At 40.4% G+C, this 20,489-nt stretch overlaps 1 protein-coding gene across 4 annotated transcripts in view; it reads left to right on the top strand.

Moving 5' to 3' along the window:
• Window positions 1-20,489, top strand: part of polm (polymerase (DNA directed), mu) — a 35,862-nt gene that overhangs the window by 9,955 nt on the left and 5,418 nt on the right. For 2 of the 4 annotated variants that reach the window (XM_041210407.1, XM_041210409.1), the window contains 8 exons: window positions 921-1,101; window positions 3,981-4,079; window positions 4,599-4,769; window positions 4,923-4,994; window positions 5,872-5,992; window positions 8,423-8,555; window positions 10,672-10,774; window positions 18,519-18,848. In XM_041210407.1, the coding sequence (XP_041066341.1) occupies window positions 921-1,101; window positions 3,981-4,079; window positions 4,599-4,769; window positions 4,923-4,994; window positions 5,872-5,992; window positions 8,423-8,555; window positions 10,672-10,774; window positions 18,519-18,848 (1,210 nt within the window). The remainder of the gene's footprint in view (window positions 1-920; window positions 1,102-3,980; window positions 4,080-4,598; window positions 4,770-4,922; window positions 4,995-5,871; window positions 5,993-8,422; window positions 8,556-10,671; window positions 10,775-18,518; window positions 18,849-20,489) is intronic. The other 2 variants (XM_041210408.1, XM_041210410.1) reach the window with 2 other exon arrangements.

Here is a 20,489-nt window from a genome sequence, read left to right as displayed (position 1 = left end):
GAAGGATGTAAATGTGTTGGAAGTAGTTCAGTGAACGTTTGCCAGACTAGTACCAGGAATGGGGGGGTTGTCTTGTGACGAAAGGTTGGACAGGCTGGGCTTGTAGCCGCTGGAGTTTAGAAGAGTAAGAGGTGACTTGATTGAAACATATAAGATCCTGACAGGACTAAAAAGGGTGGATGTGGAGAGGATGTTTCCTGTTGTGGGAGCATCTAGTCACAGCTTAAAAATAAGGGGTCGCCCATTTAAAACGGAGGTGAGGTGAAATATTTTCTCACAGCAGGTTGTGAGTCTTTGGAACTCTTTTCCTGAAAGGGCGGTGGAAGCAGAGTCTTTGAATATTTTTTAAGGCAGAGGTGGATAGATTCTTGCTAAGCAAGGGGGTGATAGGTTATCGGAGGTAGGGTGGATGCAGATCTGAGGTTACTATTAGATCATCCATGATCTTATTAACTGGTGGAGCAGGCTCGAGCAGCCAAATAGCCTACTCCTGCTCCTTGTTCATATGGTTGATCTCCTTACTTATAAATCTGCTGAAACATAAATGGAGAAACCATTCTGTTTTTACAATCATTTTTAGGACAATCATCACGATGCATTTAGAGAACTCTTGACTTCACCTAGGGAAGTTTAACTTGTTTTCTGCTCAGACCAGTGAGGTAATTTGTTCCAAGTGTCTTTCATGAAAAGAGTTTAAGCAGTTGATTTTTCCTTAAAAGTAAAATAGAAAAAGCTCTAAGTATCCCTGGGTTTGGCAATTTTTGTCGAGGAAAAATTACTTAATCTTACGGATGCTTATTGGGGTCCAGTACTTGCTCCATGTTCTGGGTTAGAAATTGAACATGGAAACATTGTCCATCATTTAGAACTAATAGTTATTTTGATTTTAAATTTGTCAAGTTTCCTGTTTCTCTTTTCAGTGAATCTGTCACTCATGTTGTGTCTGAGAATAACACTGGTAATGAAGTGTTGGAATTGCTGGAGAAACAGAGTGGAATTTGCGGAAGCGAATTCAGAGCAGCCTTGGTAGATATCACATGGTTCACTGAGAGCATGGGGGCAGGCAAACCCTTGGAAATGGAAAATCGCCATCGCCTTCAGGTATTTTACAAATCTTGCTGGATGTTGATGTGAAATAAATGCAGTTTTACTCTTGTGAGAAAATAATTAAGAACTCCTCTGATATTTCATTGATTTGTGCACCATATGGGATATGGTACTGTCCCGAACAGGAAGGCACGAGATTTGATTCCTGGACCACACTGATTGATATTAATTGGACAGTAGTTATGTGCTAAAATTGCTCTCTGTCCGTGGGGAAATATCAGTGCCTATGAATGACTGCATGGCAAGATTGTGCTTGCTGTGATTTCCCCCTTCCATTATGAAATAATTTGCTGACACTCCCTGTGGATCCATAACCACACCTTTTGGAGTAGAAGGGAGGAAGTGGAGAAAAACTTTTGTGGCTGAAGGGAGAGTCAAATGTGTTGAAGAGCAGGATCTATCCAATTACCCAGGATAAGGAAAGTCAGAACTTCAAATAATTAAATATATACAAGCATTTGAAATGCTATATGCAATTTCAGAAGAGTCCCAAGAAATATTTGCAGGTCAAGTGAGCCTCCATCAATGTGGTACACTGAACGGAATTTTTCAAAATTCTCAGTTCATTACTTTTCTTATAACTTTGGGCAGAGATGCGCCTTCATTTAAGAAACCTATGGTGATATTTAGAAGCCATTAAAAATAGGAACAGGATAGGCCATTGGGCCCATAGAGTCTGCTTCACCAATCGATTAGATCATGGCTGATCTGACTGTGGCCCTGACTCCACATTCCTGTTTGTCCCCCATAACCCTTGACACCCTTGTCAATCAAAAATATATCTAAATCAAGCTTGAATATATCCAATGACTCGGCCTCCTTTGCTCTCTGGGCAGACAATTCCAAAAGTTAACAGCCTTCTGAGACAAGGAATTCTTCCTCATTTCCATCTTAAATGAGAGACTCCTGATTTTTAAACTGTTTCCTCTAGTTCTGGATTCCCCCACAAGCGGAAACATTCTCTCAGCATCTACCCTGTCAATCCCCCTCAGAATCTTACATAGTTCATATGATCACCTCTCATTCCTCTAAACTTCAGTGAGTATAGACCCCACCTGCTCAGCCTTTCTTCATAAGACAGTCTGTCATCCCAGCCATCAGCTTAGCAAAACTTCTCTGACCTTTTTCCAATGCAGGTATATCCTTCCTAAGTGAGGAAACCAAAACTATACAGAGTACACCAGGTGCAGTCTCACCAATGCCCTCTAGCAAGACTTCCCTATTTAGATACTCCATTCCCCTTTCAATAAAGGCCAACATTCCATTTGCCTTCCAAATTGCTTGATGCATCTGCATGCTAACTTTTTGAGTTTCCAAATTGTGACTGAGAAATGCAAATAGGTAATGTTACGAATGCTGTTACAAGACCGCTGTGGTTTAAAATGTCTCTTCCAATTTACGGTGAAACAGAATGTCTTGGATAGGAAATGACGTCATTGTACTAGTTCTTACTGGATACAGAGCAATGTGATCTGTAATTGCAATCTACAGAAAATCAAGTGACAGTTTTCACAACTTGACACAAAAGAGGGGCAGCTGTTTTTCTGTATACATAGACTCAGACACAGAGAGGGAGACAGAAACAGCTGCTGCTTTGTAAAGCAGTAGAAAAGACATTTTGTTTTTGTGTTGGCCATCAAGCAGGTTCGCTGTTCGAAGAGGTGGGCCTTGTAGCTGGAAGTAATTTGGGGATACTAAGAAGACTGATGGGAATGGCTTTCGAATGACACAGGAAGACTCTCCCTGGTGTAGCAGAGAGAAGGGAGCCTGCTGAAAAGCTGGGAGGAGTTTTAAGGCTACGTGTATGCTGGGAGCATGGCATGAACTAAAAATGTCAAGTATTTTGGTTGGGTTAGTGGTTAATGGGGAAGCACCTTTGCTTTAGTTTGGTGTATTAGTTGCCTATTAAATTACATGTAGTCCATGTTGGTTTTAGTATGTTACAATAAAAGTCTTGAAATGTAAAATATTGTCCTGCGATACTTTCCATTGGTCTCTGGAAAGTTAATCATTTTTTTAAAGTTATTAGTCTCTAAGGGAATTGTAACAGTTGTTTTTATTTGAGTTGCATAGAGTGCACACTCTATAAGGGACGTTTTCCACTTAGTTCAGTTCAGAAAGTTTATGTGCACATTGGTAGAACCAAGTCTTCGGGATGCTGAATGACAGCAGTGGTACTGCTGGAGTCAAACCAAGCAAGTAAACAAAAACAGAAACAAAATTACCTGGAAAAACTCAGCAGGTCTGGCAGCATCGGCGGAGAAGGAAAGAGTTGACGTTTCGAGTCCTCATGACCCTTCAACAGAGTTCTGTTGAAGGGTCATGAGGACTCGAAACATCAACTCTTTTCTTCTCCGCCGATGCTGCCAGACCTGCTGAGTTTTTCCAGGTAATTCTGTTTCTGTTTTTGTTTTGGATTTCCAGCATCCGCAGTTTTTTTGTTTTTATTATTATTATAGCAAGTAGACAGTTTGACAAATAATACAAGTGGTCAGCTTCTACCACTTGTCTGCCAAAAACTACCCTATCCATTCAGGCATTGTTGTGCAGTAAACTGCATTCTCTAAGTGTTCCTCAGTCTGCCTTTCCCGGTTCTGTTTTGAGCAAGGCTGAGCAGTCAGTCATTAACCATGTCTTGAAGTATTGTGGAATTGCCTTTCTGAAGAAGAGAATTACTGAGTTTGCATGAAGTGTTCCAGTCTCTCATCACAGGCATATCATCTTAAAGCTACCTCCATCACAGAGAGACCCCACTTAATTGCCGTCACATCATTAGAATCAAATGAGCCATCAACTAATTTGTTAAAGGAATAAGGCATTCTTGTGTGTGGCTGGAATTAATCAAAACTCTTCCCACTTATGTTTGATTTTAGGTAAAGCGAGCTGCTGCTGCTGGCACCATTGGGGTTCCTGTTTCACCGTACGCCTGTCAAAGAAAAACCACACTGCACAATAGAAACAGATTATTTACGGTAATAACGAAGGACAACCCTCCTTTTCTGTCCCCAAACCTCAAGAATACATTGTAGTGATTATTATGAAAGATGGAGTTACTTGAGACCCTTTGACATGCCCAAATTGATGATCTCTTGTGCCTGGAACCTGGGTTAGAGGCATAATCAGCTCAGGTTCCTGCACATAGTCACTACCTGATGGCACAGTTAGAAAACGCATGCTTGTACAAGTCAGTTGAGAACACGGTTAGGGCATGACTGTGAGGACTTGCACCACTCCCGACTCTGCTAACACATGCTGTCTGGCTTCACGTGTGATGAATGGCTGATTTTGAAAGGGGAGAAAAAAGGTAATTCTTGGCTCAAGGCTCAAAATTTATGTAAAGTAAGATAAGAATGATCATGATTATTTTTTAAATCCTGGGATGAATTTGGAATCTTGACAGTTAGTCGAAATTGGGTATGTTGAAATATGTACACTGAAACGGACTGATCCGAATCGATTTAGATGAGATTATTTATCTTGATTTTGCCTAGGATGCATTGAAGATACTGGCTGAAAATGCAGAGTTATGTGAGAATGAGGGACGGTACCTGGCATTCACTAGAGCATCTTCTATTCTGAAGTCATTGCCATATAATGTGGCCAAAATGGATGACCTCAAAGGGATTCCCAGTCTTGGAGATCATTCTAGAAAGGTGATTAAGGTAATAGCATGGCGCATTATTTCTGTAGTCTGGGGCTTTCTATTGGATAACCAGGAGTGCAGTTGCTTATTACACAATGCTGGATTTACATTTCTGATGTTGATGCAGCACTCTAAGTGAAAAACATGAGTTTCCTTATACTCCCTTCTGCAGGAAATCCTTGAAGATGGAATCTGCAGTGAAGTTCAGAATTTAATCCAAAATGAGAGATATCAGACACTAAAGGTAAGTGTTAGTGTCAGGTATGTTTTGCTGCACATGTGAAATGAACTGAAAAGTTTACATGATAGGTTTCAAACATTGAGTGTCAGAAAATGAATGCTGAGGAAATCTGCTAAACCTGACCATAGTGGAAACAGTGATTGTCTAATGTTAAAATAATGATAACAAACCACTTACATAATACACCAATCTGTTGGATGTAACCTCAACAAGTATGCCAGTTTTGGCCTGAGCAGTGGAGGCTGTGTGATTGAAAATATTTGAGGCTGAGTTAGACAGAGATTTTTTGATCCACAATAGTTACGGGGGAGTCGTCAGCTAAGTGGATTTGAGATCATGATCAGATCAGCCATGATCTTACTGAATGGCAGAGCAGGCTCGAGCAGTCAAATTGCTACTTCTGCTCATTTTCCTTGTGTTCTTAGATTTCTTTCTCAAGTGTGTGCAATTTCCTACATTGTAACAGTGACTACACTTTAGATGTACTTCATTGGTTAAAAGCACTATAGATTGTCCTGAGGTCATAAAAGGTGCAATAGATAAGTGCAAGCCTTTTCTGTTAGCTCAGTTAACTGGATGGCTCAGGTGTGATGCAGAATAATGCCAACAGCGTGAGTTCAATCCACATATCGGCTATGGTAGTTCATGGAGGCTTGCCTCCGTGCCTTGCCCCATACTTGTGGAGTGGTGCTCCTCCCGTTATGGACAACCAGTTGTCTCTCTCTAATGGGGAGATATGCCTGTGCATCTTTGTGGACTATGGCTAATTTTACATTTGTTTGAATGTAATAGTAGTTTGCACTAGTGCTATCCTTCTGCTTGTGTTTCTGTAAACAGTAGGTCAGTAACTGGTTAGTAATCCTTGTTTTTGGTTCTGCAGCAATTTACAAGTATCTTTGGCGTTGGTGTGAAAACAGCTGATAAGTGGTTCAGAGAGGGGTTGCGAACTCTGGATGAACTGAGAGCATCGAAAATAAAGCTTACAAAAGAACAGAAAGCAGGTAATAAAGTTTTGGACAAAACCTAAGGATAATTTAACATGCTGCCTTTTTAAGCTGCTCACATTTCTCAAGGTCAGAAGGGAGATCAAGTGAATTTGATCCAAACTGGGATATTTCATAGGTCCATACTACTGCAACACATTTTGTTGAAGATAAATTGTTCGCTTGTGAACTGTTCCAATTTTAATGCAGCTGAGATTTGAGATCATCGTCCACTTTGCCTTCTAGCCTAACATATATTTTTCCTCTACTTTTTCTGAATGAGTGGCCTTTGCTAGCATATAGTTCAATGGATACCAGCAGCGCTTTGGGACAATATTAGAAATATAGATAAGTCCCTTTAAGAGTAAACCAGGACAAGCTTCAGAGTGAAATGAAAGCACGTGATGCTCATTGAAGCCTGGAATTAAGAGCTGGGTTTTTTTCTCAGTAGTTGGGTTTGCTTCTGCACAGGGAGAAGATCTAGCAGGGAAGACTGGAAACTGGCGTTTGTACTGAACTATAGGTTAGCAACAGAACATCCTTTGCTGCCTTATTCAGTAAATAGATATCCATCTTTTAGACACTTTGTTAGCCTGTGTCTAGTCTTAAATTTAAATGCGAGTGTTAGTTTGCTATTATTTTTGAGAACACTACAGCGAAACTCAGCCCTGACCTTGCCTGATATTCACATATGCACATTTTCAATCAGACTCAGTTGATCGTCAACTTTAACTCATATGGTGTCTTTAATCAATTACAATATGCAAGGTATTTTTTTGAGGAGGAAAATCAGAAATTAGTCAAGAATTGGGAGAACACTTAGTTGCTGTACATGAGATCCAAGATGTAAATTTTGAAACAGTTTTTGAAGGTGGGGATGTTGTTGCAAGATTGTGAATCACAGAGTCAAGTCTGTAATACCTAGAAACATTATCACCTAAGGTGGAATGGAGCAATGGGGAGGGACACCCTCCAGATTGTCCAGATTCACTGGATTGGAAGATGATATATATATAAGCTGAATGCCTGGATGAAGTTGTACAAGTAGGTTGAATTGAGCTGAGGGATTTGTTGTCCAAGACAAGGTTTCTAGAATTAAAGCTTTGGGGAATTTTTTAAAAATGTATTGATAGGTTGTGGGCATCGCTGGCTTGGCCAGTATTTATTGCCCACCCCTAAACACCCTTGAGAAGGTGGTGGGGAGTTGCCTTCTTGAATTGCTGCATGTGGTGTTGTTACACCCACAGTGCTGTTAGGAAGGGAGTTCCAGGATTTTGACGCAGCGATGGTGAAGGAGTAGCGATATTTTTCCAAGTAAGGATGGTGAATGGCTTGGAAGGAACTTCCAGGTGGTGGTGTTCCCATGTATTTGCTGCCCTTGGCCTTCTAGCTGGTCATGGTTGTAGGTTTGGAAGGTGCTGTCGAAGGAGCCTTGGTGAGTTCCCCACTATCACTGGGGAGCTATTGAAGGTCATGAAGGATAGGAGTGATTGCACTGATTTATTGTAGTGTCCCAACAGTTACCACAATTGAGATTGGCTAGCTGGTCATATCTGGTAATTGAAATGTGGAATATTCTGGTCTTGTATGGCTCTTGAGCTGTACCAGATGATCCCTTTACTCTTGGGCTATCAGGCGCCTAACTAAATGACCTGCAATTGCAGCATGAACAAGTCTGGAAGTCCCACATATTTTGCATTCAGAGGCTATTTCGAAGGGGCAGAAACAGTATCTGCATTTCTATAGAACTTTTAACTTAGAAAATGTCCCAACCAAGGAATCCTGATCAATCGGAATCAATTGATGCCCTGGAAGAGAGAGAGCTTTTATTTGCTGTCAAATTTTTCCTGAATTGCTTGAGGTGCTTCATAGGTGCCCAATTCAGCAGAAGTTGAGCCAGAGCCAAAGAAAGTGGCATTAGGAAGGGTAGATAAGGCTTGGTGAAGGAAGTGTGTTTTAAGAAGGGTCTTAAAGAGGGCAGAGGGATGGAGAGGCTCAAGGAAGGAATTCATAACAAAAGGCCTAGACAGCTGAGGCCACAGATACCAGTGACGTGGCAAAGGAAGTGGAGAATGCACAAGAGGCCAGAAATGAAGGAACATGGAGTTCTTAGAAGATTTTCGGGCTGGATGGGGTTAGAGGTAGAAAGCATCAAGGCGATGAGAGATTTAAACATGAGGATGAAAACTTTAAATTCAAGACAGTGGGAGGAGTGAAGTATTGGAGTAAAGATGGGTAAAAGGCAAAAGAAAAAAATCTGCACTACTGTGTTGCTTCACTGCAATAATGAAGATGCCCGGCAGTGAAACTTTGGTGCTACCAAACATCCGTGTGGGTGAGCAGTAGCTGCAAAAGGTCCTTCAGACATTGCTTAAAGAAAACTTAAACTGAATGACATTTCAATATACTTTGAATGCCCCTGCCAACTATATCCTTTTTGTTTAACAGGCCTGCTCTATTATGAAGACCTCATCGTACCAGTTACAAAGGCAGAGGCGGATTTGATCAGACAAATTGTTGAAAGAGCTGTACACAGATTTTTACCTGCTGCAGTGATAACATTAACTGGTGGCTTTCGAAGGTTAGAGCTCTGTAGCATTCCCTTATAACATTTAATTCTGTTAACTTCAGCTAATATCTGTAAAAGCCTGAAACTACCTGAGAAGAGAACAGAAAAAGGAACCGTTTTATTATTGTGAAACCCAAGCAAGAGGCCAAGGCCCTTCGATTAAGATTTTAAAGAATAGAAAGGACGAGGTGAATCAAGAACTGTAATTTGATTTTACATGTTAAATTGCAAGTAGTGGCGTTGATGGATTTGGATTTCTTGTTATAATGATCAATTTTCTCCATCAGGAGCAAAATGGTTGAAAGTGCATATATTCTCAACTGACTAAGCAATACTGGAAGGATTTCTCTCTTGCTCAAGTACCTCATCTGAGACTGGGTTTGTAGCTGAGTGTTTTAATTGAGAGTCAGACATTGTCATGTAGCAATCAAAAGGCAGAATACTGTGGATGCTGGAAATCTGAATTGCAAACAGAAAATGCTGTTTTAGTCAATAGTCCACAGGTTGGGCAACACAGTGGAGAGAGAAATAATGTTAATGCTTCAGGTGGATGATCTTTCATCAGAACTGGGAAAAGTTAGAGATGTTAGAAAATTAGGTTTTGAGCAAGCGGTGGGTGGGACAAGGACAAAGGAAGGTCTGTGATAGGGTGGAGGATGAGAGATTGAATGGCAGAATAATTAGTTTAAGAGCTCAAAGGGAATGGTAATGGGTAAGAAAAAGAGAAACAAAAACATGTGCCTCAAGCAGGTATGCTGCTGTCTGAAAGCAAATATAAGGGAAAACCAAAACATGCAATGAAAAAGCAACAATGGGGGAACAAAGTTTACAGTCTCGAGTTATTTAACCTTAACTGAGTCTTGAAGACTGTAAAGTATCCAATCGAAAGATAAGGTGTTGTTCCTCAAATTGACAGTGAGTTTCACTGGAACAGTGCAGCAGGTCAAGGACAGAGATGTCAGTGTGAGAACAAGGTGGAGAATTAAAATGACAGGCCACTGGAAGCTCACCAAACAGATCTTCCAGTTTCCTCCCTTTTGCGTTTTCCCAAGAGACCAACCAATTCTTCCATGTTACCCTGCAGCACTCCTCAATCACCCGCAACATCCTGTTCCCCCCCATCTCACAGTACCTTTCCATGCAAATGCAGGGGATGTAAAACCTGCCCTTTTATCACTAATCTATTCCCCTTCCAAGGGCCCTAACAGCTGAAGCAGCAATTTACGTGTATTTCTTTTAATTTAACTTACTGTATTTGCTGCTCACAATTTGGTTTCCTCTACATGGGAAAACCAAACGCAAGTTGGAAAGCAAACAAGGTTGTGTCTCAGGATACTCCTCATATTTCTCAATCCTGCAGCTTGTGATATGGTTAACCACATCATCCTCTTCCAACACCACTTCTTTCTCCATCTGAATGGAGCTGCCTTTGCTCGCTCTTATTCATAGTATAAAATGAGATATCAGAAATATTCAATGCTTTGGGACCCTTTGCCTATTAGGAGCAAGTTCTGAACCTCACTAGCCATAAATGTGACTAACACATATTACATATTACATGAGTTTTGAGTTACTTCCAAGCTGCTCTGTTAAGTCCATAAGCTTGACCCTGAGCTTCCAGTGGCTTGTCATTTTAATTCCCCACCTTGCTATCATGCTGACATCCTTGTCCTTGTCCTGTTGCATTGTTCCAGTGAAGCTAAACGTAAGCTTGAGGAGCAGCGCCTACCTTTCAATTAAGCCCTTTGAATGCCTGCTGGACTCAACATTGAGCTCAGCAATTTTAGACCGTAAACCTGTTCGCCCATTTTGTTTCCTCTTTGCATGATTTGGTTTTTCTCTTATTTTGCTTTCAGATGGTGGCACACCAATTCTTGGCACATCTTTTGTTTCTTTGTGTCTTTCCATGTCCCATCACCATTCTGTCACCAGCTTGTCAACAACAGCTTTTGGGTGAGGACCAAACACTCGACTTGATGAACTCGATCCTAAAGAAATGCTTTGGAAAACACCACCATTAATGCTCCAGTATTTCTCCAGTACCTTCATACAAAGAGATGTTCACACTTCTTTTGAAATACTTCTTTTAAGTGGCTTGTGTTCACTCAGAGGACATTCTGTTCTTCAGAGGGAAGGAGTATGGCCATGATGTTGACTTCCTCATAACTCTCCGTGAAGAAGGCAAGGAAGAGGGCCTTATTTACCAAGTGATTAGTTGGATGGCTGCCCAGGTATGATCTGGACATTATTAATTCTGGCAATGCGTAAGAGATACTTTAGACTGTTCAACTTGGAAGTAACTCAAAACTCATGTAATATGTGTTAGTCACATTTATGGCTAGTGAGGTTCAGAACTTGCCCCTAATAGGCAAAGGGTCCCAAAGCGTTGAATATTTTTGATATCTCATTTTATACTATGAATAAGAACAAGCAAAGAAAGAAGTGGTGTTGGAAGAGGGTGATGTGGTTAACCATATCACAAGCTGCAGGATTGAGAAATATGAGGAGTATCCTGAGAGACAACCTTGTTTGCTTTCCTTTTACACAAATTCTGTGTTCTGAACTGCTAAATGGAAAATACTGTCTGACCCAACCCCGCTGCAATTGGGTTTCTATTTACCCTTTGCTTCTTAGCTGTTCATCTGCATGGCAGCACCAGGTCACATGAGTATTTGGAACTTAATGATGTGATCATCGGGAAGCCAATTAATCCGCTGTCAGAATATTCCCCGAACTATGTTGATCTTAAATGAAAGTATAGGCTTTTCCCAACACGTCGGCCATCACAATATGGATAGAATTTTAACTGAGAAAAGATGAGTCTAGGTCAGGTAGAAGTTTAAAGTTTTAAAAATGCAGTTCCCGATTCCAATCCACCCACTTAAGGCTCTAACTGAAAAGTGGGAGGCAACCAATCTGTTTTAAGGAAGTGGGTGGCACTTTAAATATGACAGATATGACAAGGATGCTGAAAGCCTAATTGTCATTCAGCTTTTCAACTTCAAATGTGGCCAGTCGGGTTTCCTGAGAGATGAATGCTTTTATACGTGCATGGTGGAGCTTTGGTGCCTGCTTGAGGAACGACTATAATTGGGGGTCAGCCTGCCCCGAACCTTCCCACGTGGGCTTCGCTCTTAGCCTATTCCTGTTGCAAAGTCCAGGCACTTGTTTTTAATTCGCTTTGTCCATGACTCTTTTTAACTTAAAAATTGGTTTTGAAATTGAAAAGATTTTAAGAAGAAATGGTCCTTTAATATATTGACAAGAGTTTTGTAATTTTTGTTGCTTAATCTAGTTCTTTTTAACAACAAGTTCCTTGTATAATGAATACCTACCAACTTGCAAGACATTTCTCATGTAGCCTGCCTTTAAAACAGGAGACAAAAACTATGTTGGATAAGTCAATGCTCTTGAAAGAAGAGAGATGTCTAAGCTTTTCGTCTTGCATTCATCAGGACATTCGCAAGAATAACAATATAAGGGGAAAACAATAATGTATGCTCTGAGGAGAATGCTGAGTAGCTGGCAAATGGTGTTGCCATGGAGAATGTACCACTGGTGGTGGCTGACAATTAACTGCCAAGTATTGTTTGAAATTTAAACCAGGCAGCTTTACCCTGATTGGTCAAGGTATTGCCCTGAGGAATGAGTTAGTGAATGGCTGTCACTTATTTTATTTAGCTGAAACAGGCACAATGTACATGTTCTTTTTGTCTACTGGACTTGTGTAAGAGTCATGAGCAACCACGTCGGGTTTGTCCTCGTGCTTTACTACACCCGCACGTGTATGGGCTGTCCAAGGCACACAAAAGTCATGTCCCTCTACACCCCATTTTATCTATGATCGGTTCTGCACAACATGAATTGGCCAAATGATTGGATGAATTGTTACAACCAGTTTTGACCAAGTTTTCCACATAGATGATGAAAGACTCCTTCACATTTGCGAGGGCCATACAGGACTTGCGTATCAATAGCAATGCTGTTTCCATGAGCAGAACCTAGTGGGGAGGTGTTTAAATTTGTACAAGCTCTCCCAAAGTTTGAGGAAAAATATATTGAAGCATTCTTCATTTCCTTTGAGAAGATAGCTAAACAATGGCCACAGGAAAGCTGGATGTTATTGTTAGTGTAAATTGGTGGGTAGAGTTCATGAGGTATATGCTTCGCTGTCTCACGAAGTATTGGTGAATTATGTTGTAGTGAAGAAGGCTATTTTGAGTGCATATGAGTTGGTTCCTGAAGCATACAGGCAGAAATTTAGGAATATGAGAAAACAGCCTGGGCAAACTTATATTGAGTTTGAGAGAGTAAAACAAAGTAATTTTGACCGGTTGATACAGGCATTAAAATTAGAGACAACATATGCAGCTTTTAGGCAAGTAATTCTTTTAGGAGAATTTAAAGACTCAATTCCTTCGGTAGTGAGAACTCATGTGGAGGAACAAAGGGTTAAAACAGTAAGACATGAAGCAGAGATAGCTGATGATTATGAGTTAGTGCTAGAGCCCAACCTTTTTTCAGCCATGCTTTTAAATCCGAAAAGGATAGAAAGTGAGAAGGTGAAAGGAAGGTGGGTAGCCAGGGAAGAAAGGAGTAGCTGGAAATTCCCAGCAAGTTTTTTTCTCAGAATAGAAAAGAAGGTGCTGAGGGTAGGAGTAGCATTTGAAAAATTTAGGTGTTTTCGTTGTAATAAAGTGGGGCACACAAAGTCAGTGTGTTGGAAATTGCAGGGGAAATCTGTTGCAGTTATTGGGATGCAGAAAAGATCTGGAAGTAAAAGTACTGCGGGTTCTAAGGTTCAGGCACAGGAAAAACCAGTAGTTTGCGTACAAGTAAAATAGGGAGAATCAGTGATGGGTAAGTGGGAATAGGTTCACAGTTTACCCAAGAGTATTCTGAGGGACAAGTTGTAGAAATGTTTAAATACTTTGTGTATGAAGGGAAAATCTCGATACCTCGCAATCTGGAAACAATCCAGGATGCTTTTCTGTAACACCTCTGTTGAAACCACTTTCCACATGTACAGGGTGGAGTAGGTAAAGATGTTAAAATTTTAAGAGACACAGGGGCTAGTCGATCCTTAATGTTGTGGGATAGTGATATTTGTTCAGAGGGAGTATTGCAGGAGTAGGTGATAATAAGTGGGGTTCATGGAGATGTTAAACCTATTCCATTGAGGAAGATAAATTTAAATAGCAAATGGAAAACAGGTGAAGTTATTGTTGGAGTTGTGGAAAAATTTCCCATTGCAGGGATTCAGTTTATCCTGGGTAATGATATAACTGGATCATAGATTTGGGTGATGCCTAGGGTAGTCGAGCAGCCTGTAGAAGTAGTTTCAACAGCGGAGTTACAGAGAGAGCATCCTGGATTGTTTCCAGATTGTGTGGTAATGAGATCACGGGCACACAGGTTGAAACAAGAAAAACAGGAAGGACAGGCAGTTTGAACGCAAGAAAAAAGTGTTGAAATCCAATAGCTGGCCCTGTGTTTGAAAACATTGTTCAGAAGGAAAGATGACAGGAAATTCTGCTGAAGTGTTTAACTCAAGGAAGTTAGTGGAGTTACAGAAAATGATTTGAAATTAAAAGTTATATCGGGCAGCTTACTCAGAAACAGGAGCAAAATGTATTCCAGTATGTTACTACATTAAGGGTGATATTTTAAGGAGAAAATGGTGGCGGGATCATGTTTCAGCAAATGAAAGCTGGAAGGAGGTGCATCAGATTGTTATCCCAATAGGGTATAGAAATGAGATTCTGAGAATTGCTCATGAAATTCCAATCGAGGGACATTTAGCAATTGGACACGGGCAAAAGTGCCGAAACTTTTTGTTTGGCTGGGATTGCATAGGCACGTAGTAAATTTCAGTAGAACACGTCGCACATGTCAGGTAACAGGGAAACCACAGCAGTGATTAGGCCAGCGCCTTTAATCCCATACCAGGATTTGAAGAACCTTTTTACTAGAGCCATGATTGATTGTGTAGGACTCCTCCCTAAGACTATAAGTGGAAATCAGTACTTACTGACATAAACGGATGTGTCTACCAGGTTTCCTGAAGCAATACCTTTGAGAAATATTACAACAAAGAGAATTGAGGAAGAGTTAACAAAATGTTTTTACAAGATATGGTTTACCTTAAATTCATGTCACAGCTGTTTAAGGAAGTAATGAACAGTTTGGGGATAAAACAGTTTAAGTCTACAGCTTATCACTCAGAGTCACAAGGAGCTTTGGAAAGATGGCATCAAATTTAAAACGTATTTTCAGGATTATCCACAGGATTGGGTAGGGGAATTCCATTCTTGTTATTTGCTATTAGAGATGCTCCTAATGCATCGACTGGTTTTAGCGCTTTTGCACTAGTTTATGGTCATGAGGTAATGGGACCACTGAAATTGATTCATGAGATTCATTGGTTGGTCAAAAGTCAAACTACTGTCCTGGATCATGTATCAAACTTCAGGCAAAGTTTGAACAGAACATGTGAGTTCGCTAGAGAACATTTAAAGATGTCATAGCAAGTAATGAAAATGAAAGCAGACAAGAAAGCGACAGCTCGCAGTTTTGTTGCTGAGGAAAAGTGCTAGTTCTGTTACCAATACTAGGTGATTCATTAAATACAAGGTTTATTGAACCTACAGGATTGAAAAGAAATTGAGTGAAGTAAATTATTTAACAAATACTCCAGATATAAGAACGAAGCAGAGGGTGCTTAAAAAGTACTTTGACAGGGAAGTGGAACAAAGAGAGGTATTAATGATGATGAATGATGAGAAAGGGGTAAAAGTGCACGAGTCTGAAATTGATTTTCCTCTAATCAAATTGGATAATGAGGAGGTGCTTAAAAATTTCAATGATGATACCTTCCAAACAAGTGTCAAAGTGATTTCGGAAAGCCATTGTAGTCACACAAACCTACTTGTGGGAATAAGTTGGGGAAAGGCAGATTTAGCCATACATGATGTGTCTGTACAGGTTTCATAAGGCAACATTCTTTTAGATTAAGTCCAGCAAAATTATCAGAAGTACAAAAAGAAATTGATTTCATACTTCATAATGATATAATTGAGTCTAGTTGCGGTAACCGGAGTTCGCCTATTGTGCTGGTACCAAAACCGGATGGAACACCACAGACTGTATGTGGACTATCGAAAGGTGAGTGCAGTGACAAAAGCAGATTGCTATCCTTTACCATGGTTAGAAGATTGTCCCACTTTCTCAATGCTATCAAAATTTATGACATAGATTGACTTGCTAAGAGGATACTAGCAAGTACCGTTATCGGAGAGAGCAAAGGAGATATCAGGTTTTGTGACGCCAAGTGGACTATATCAGTTTAAAGACATGCCATTTGGTAAGAAGAATGCGCCTGCGACATTTCAAAGACTGACAAAGTAATTGCAGGTCTAAGCAATTGCGCTATTTATATTGATGACTTAATGGTTTTCAGTCAGACGTGGGAGGAGCATTTACAGCATCTCAAAGAATTATTTACTCGATTACAAGAAGCTAATTTGGTTTTGAACTTGGCTAAAAGTGAATTTGCAAAAGCACAAGTTACATATCTAGGCCATAACTTTAGACATGGTAAGGTGACTCCAAGAGATGCAAAGTCAAGGCTATTTTTGAGATTTCTGGGCATGAGTGGGTTTTACTGGAAATTTGTACTAAACTAAACATGAACTATGATTTCTGGGCGTGAGTGGGTTTTACCGGAAATTTGTACTAAACTAAACATGAACTATTAAAAAAGAACAAAAGGTTTCAATGGACACAGGTATCAGAAGTCATTTGATAGTTTGAAAACTGTATTAACTACGACACCAGTTTTGTCAGTACCCAATTATGCCAAGCAATTTAAGTTGGCCATTGATGCAAGCGATGTAGGCATTGGGGCTGTACTGTTTCAAGAAGATGACACTGGAATTGAAAAGCCAATAGGGAAGTTTTCACGGAAACTGTACAACAGAGAAGGTATTCAACGATCATAAAAGAGACCTTGGGTTTGGTGTTAGCGTTACAGCATTTTGAAATTTATGTTGTAAACACTTCATCAGAAACAATTGTTTATACAGACCACAATTCTTTGAAGTTTTTGGACAAATTTTGAGACACAAGTGCCACACTTTTCAGGTGGAGTCAATTATTAGAACCATTTAATCTACAGATTATACATGTTGTTGGTAAAGAAATCTGTTCACAGATGCGTTATCAAGAGTTGAAGCTTAAAGGGAAAATTGGACATTTTGAAAAAACCTGGAGACTGAACGGGAATGATTTGTATTGATATGTTAGCGCATGCACCTGGTTATGTAATAGTGTAATAAGTATAGGATAGCGTGAGATCGGTTATTTTTTAAAAATGAAGCCGTCTTTTAAAATTATGATGGTTCATTTTTTGATAGGGAGGGGATTGTCATGAGATATTAAGGTCTATAATGTTATTGGAAATTATTTTTTAAAATAAAGTTTAATGTCTTTGTGTGTCTTAATTGGATTAAAGCCAGCTAGTCTGGGTGCTTTGATGTATAGTAATTTTGAGATGTTAATTAGATAAACGTAGGGAAATTAAAAGGTAAAGTGTAAATTTGCATTTGTTGAATGAAGCATTCAAGAGTGGGAGTAAAATCTTGCACCTGGCTAGAAGACAATAAGCAATGTGTTTATTTTTTAGCTTACCATTTCATTCCACCAATTTAATTAGTGTTATTGTCAGGAGATGTAACATTAATAGCCTGGTGATACAATGGAAAATGTGCATTCAAAGGAAAAGCTAGGTATAAACAGAAAGGAGTTTGTGTGAATGTAAGGCAGAGACATTTAAGATCTAACCAGCTTGTAAGCCTACAACTATGACTGCAAAGAGACCAAATTGCAAGGAGCCTCATTTTGCGTTCATAAGGTCAAATGTGCTTTGCCTAGTATCTGTTTAAAGTCTGTGGGTCACTGTTGCCTTGGTGGAGATTTACCTGGGAGTGATTCATTTGGGGACTCGCTTAAAAGTTATTATGGTAGTAATTTGTAGACATAGGTATCTGTTTAATTGGTTGTAAATTAATAAATGTTCAATTTAGTTTTATATAAAAAACCTCTTGAAGCTCTTATTCCTGAATTCAGAGCTGCATGCAAACATACCAATTGAAAATATAGGTTATGCAGTTCTTCCAAGGTTTCCTCTGGGATTTAAACAACTCGGCCTTTACCAGCTGCTGTGTCATTACACGCATGCTGCCGTAAAGCCAAAAAGACGTTCCACCTATCAGACAAAAGAGTCATGTGGCATATGAATTTCGGTGCCAGAGTGATGCTAGGTACATAGGCTGTACATCCCAAAGACTGGCAGATTGTATCAAACAGTACGTCCCAGCTGCTGTTCACAATGGGCAGGGTACAGACCATACTCAACCAGCAAAACTCAAAACACAGTGTCCAACATTAGATGTGATTCTGCGATTGGACAGCATTTATTAAATAGTCCTCAGTGTACTCAAAATTATGCTGACAACAAATTTCAGATTGTCAGTCAGGCTTACAATGTGGCACATTGGCATGTTTACTGGAAGTTATGTATCTTACACAGGGCCCTGTTCTTCACAGACAGAACATTGCACCTGTTTTAGCTAAACACTAAGTGACAGCCATTCGCTGACCCTGGTCAAGGTATTGCTCTGAGGGATATCAGGGTCAAGCTGCCTGGTTTATATTTCCAACAATGCTTGGCAGTGAACTGTCAGTCACCATCAATGGTGCATTCTCCATGGCAATGCCACTTGCCAACCAATTTGCACTCTCTTCACATACAGTATAAATTGTTGTTTTCCCCCTTATATTGGTATTCTTGCAAATGTACTGATGAGTGCTTGGACATACCTCTTTTTTTCTGCAATACTCAATTTCTGTACTACTGGGCTACCAAACTACTATAAGTAAATATTCATTATTAAGTTTATTCTCTAATTATTTTAGGGTATGATATTGTATGATGACATCCTAGAAAGCAGTTGTCATAAGTTGAAGAACAAGGAGCCTGAGATATTTGATCACTTTGCAAAATGTTTTTCGATCTTCAAACTGCAGAAGATGGTAAATAATCTAGAACCTAGCAGACCATGCAATCATGACTCTTTGGCTGTGAATGAGACTCGAGGAATTGGACTTGCTGGTCATGCAGGGACTACTCGGCATGTAACTGCTGCTGCAGCAAAGGATAAGGACTGGAAGGCTGTGAGAGTGGATCTGGTCTTTGCACCCTTTGGCCAGTATGCTTATGCCTTATTAGGATGGACAGGTTCACAGGTAAGTTTTTAATGAAGTGCAGCAAGACACTACTATTGTCCAATACATAAATAAAAAATCAGAATTATACAGCTGATCATGTTGGAAACTGGCAGGACTGGTTAACATTTTGGATCAATCCACTTTGAGTTGACAAAGGCACTTGATTCAGAATGGTCTGTCTCTTCTTTTAAGTGACGTATGCTTTTTATTTCAGTGTTTTCTGTTTTATTGTCTGAAAGGTGTAATGTTAAATGACCATGTATCATTTAGTTTGTATAATTTTGATGGATATTGTTAAGATTGAAAGTGATCATTGCTTTCCGTTTTGTTCCTGGAGTTTGATAAGGTATTGACCAAAACTCACTTTCACAGCCGCATTTCCTTTCTCAGTGACTGGCTCTGATTTAATCTAAAAGGATTCCAGCTGAAGTTCCATCCTTCATGTTTCAAATCCCCCCAGAATTATGGGTATCTCCAAGACACAACGCTCCTCAGACTGCTGATCTTGCCACATCCTGAGATCCACAATCAGTGCCAAGCACCACCATATGTACACACTTGACCTCTCTCTCCAGCAGCACCGACTCACCCTGTCACAAAGCAGTCATTGTCCCCAGTTCCATTTCATTTTTTGTCTCATCTGATGCCTTAACAAGAAACCTTTTCTGTTCCTTTCAGGTTTTAAGGAATGCAAGTTCCAACTAGTTATTGGTCCCGATGCCCCTCCAGATCCTTCCTCCCTTTCCCTTCCCTCCGACCCCATCCCTTCTTCTCATCCCTGCCATTGTCATGTGTTCACTATACCCTCTGACGCTCCCCTCTCTGATGCCGGACAATCTGTGGTCAGCAAAGGACTCTGGTTTATCCCCTTAGCCTTCACCTTCATGAGTTTTGGGCTCGGGATGATTTGAACTCTTCTTCCGTCAGCTTCAACTCCATGCTCATTTCTTTGGGGGGGGGGGGGGGGGGGGGGGGGGGGGGCGCGGCAGATGTCCTCCCCCGACTCAACAGAACCTTTCACCTGCCTCTGGTATTCTCCCTCAACCTGTACCCTTCCTCTGGCCTATTAACCATCTTTTCATTGAGAACTGTTGCCATTACATCGGCCCCTTTAATTTTTCTGCCCCTTTCACTCACACTCTAACCTGTCTCCTCCTTCTGAACTTGCAGCACTCCATTCTGTCAGGTCCAACCCTGACTTTGTTACCAAACTGGTGGTGGTGTTGTTGCTGGCAGTGCAGTTGTTGTCTGGCATACCAAACTCTACCTTGTGGAGACTGAACACCAATTCTCATACGTATCTCCCTATCTACCCCTGGACCATGACCCCACCACCAGAAATCAAGCCGTTGGTTTCAAGACTATCACTGACCTCATCTCATCTCCTATGGAGATCTTCCCCCATCAGCCTCCAACCTCATAGTTCCCCAACCCCTCATAGCCCACTTCTACACCCTACCCAGTATCCTCAAACATGGCTGCCCTGGTAGACCCATCATTTCCCTCAAATATCACAAAGCAAGTCAGCTGCTGAGTTTGGTCTACAAAATTAAAAGTAATTCATTGGTTATAAGATGCATTGGAATGCTGTGAGTATGTGATAAAGTGCTATACAAGTAAAAGTTTTTGGCTTTGCTAGGATCAGTTAGAATTAAAAGC

The sequence above is a fragment of the Carcharodon carcharias genome, chromosome 17, assembly GCF_017639515.1.
Source record: "Carcharodon carcharias isolate sCarCar2 chromosome 17, sCarCar2.pri, whole genome shotgun sequence".
NCBI classification, from domain to species: domain Eukaryota; kingdom Metazoa; phylum Chordata; class Chondrichthyes; order Lamniformes; family Lamnidae; genus Carcharodon; species Carcharodon carcharias.
Note: the sequence above shows the minus strand (reverse complement) of the source record. Positions and strands in the feature narration are given on the sequence as shown.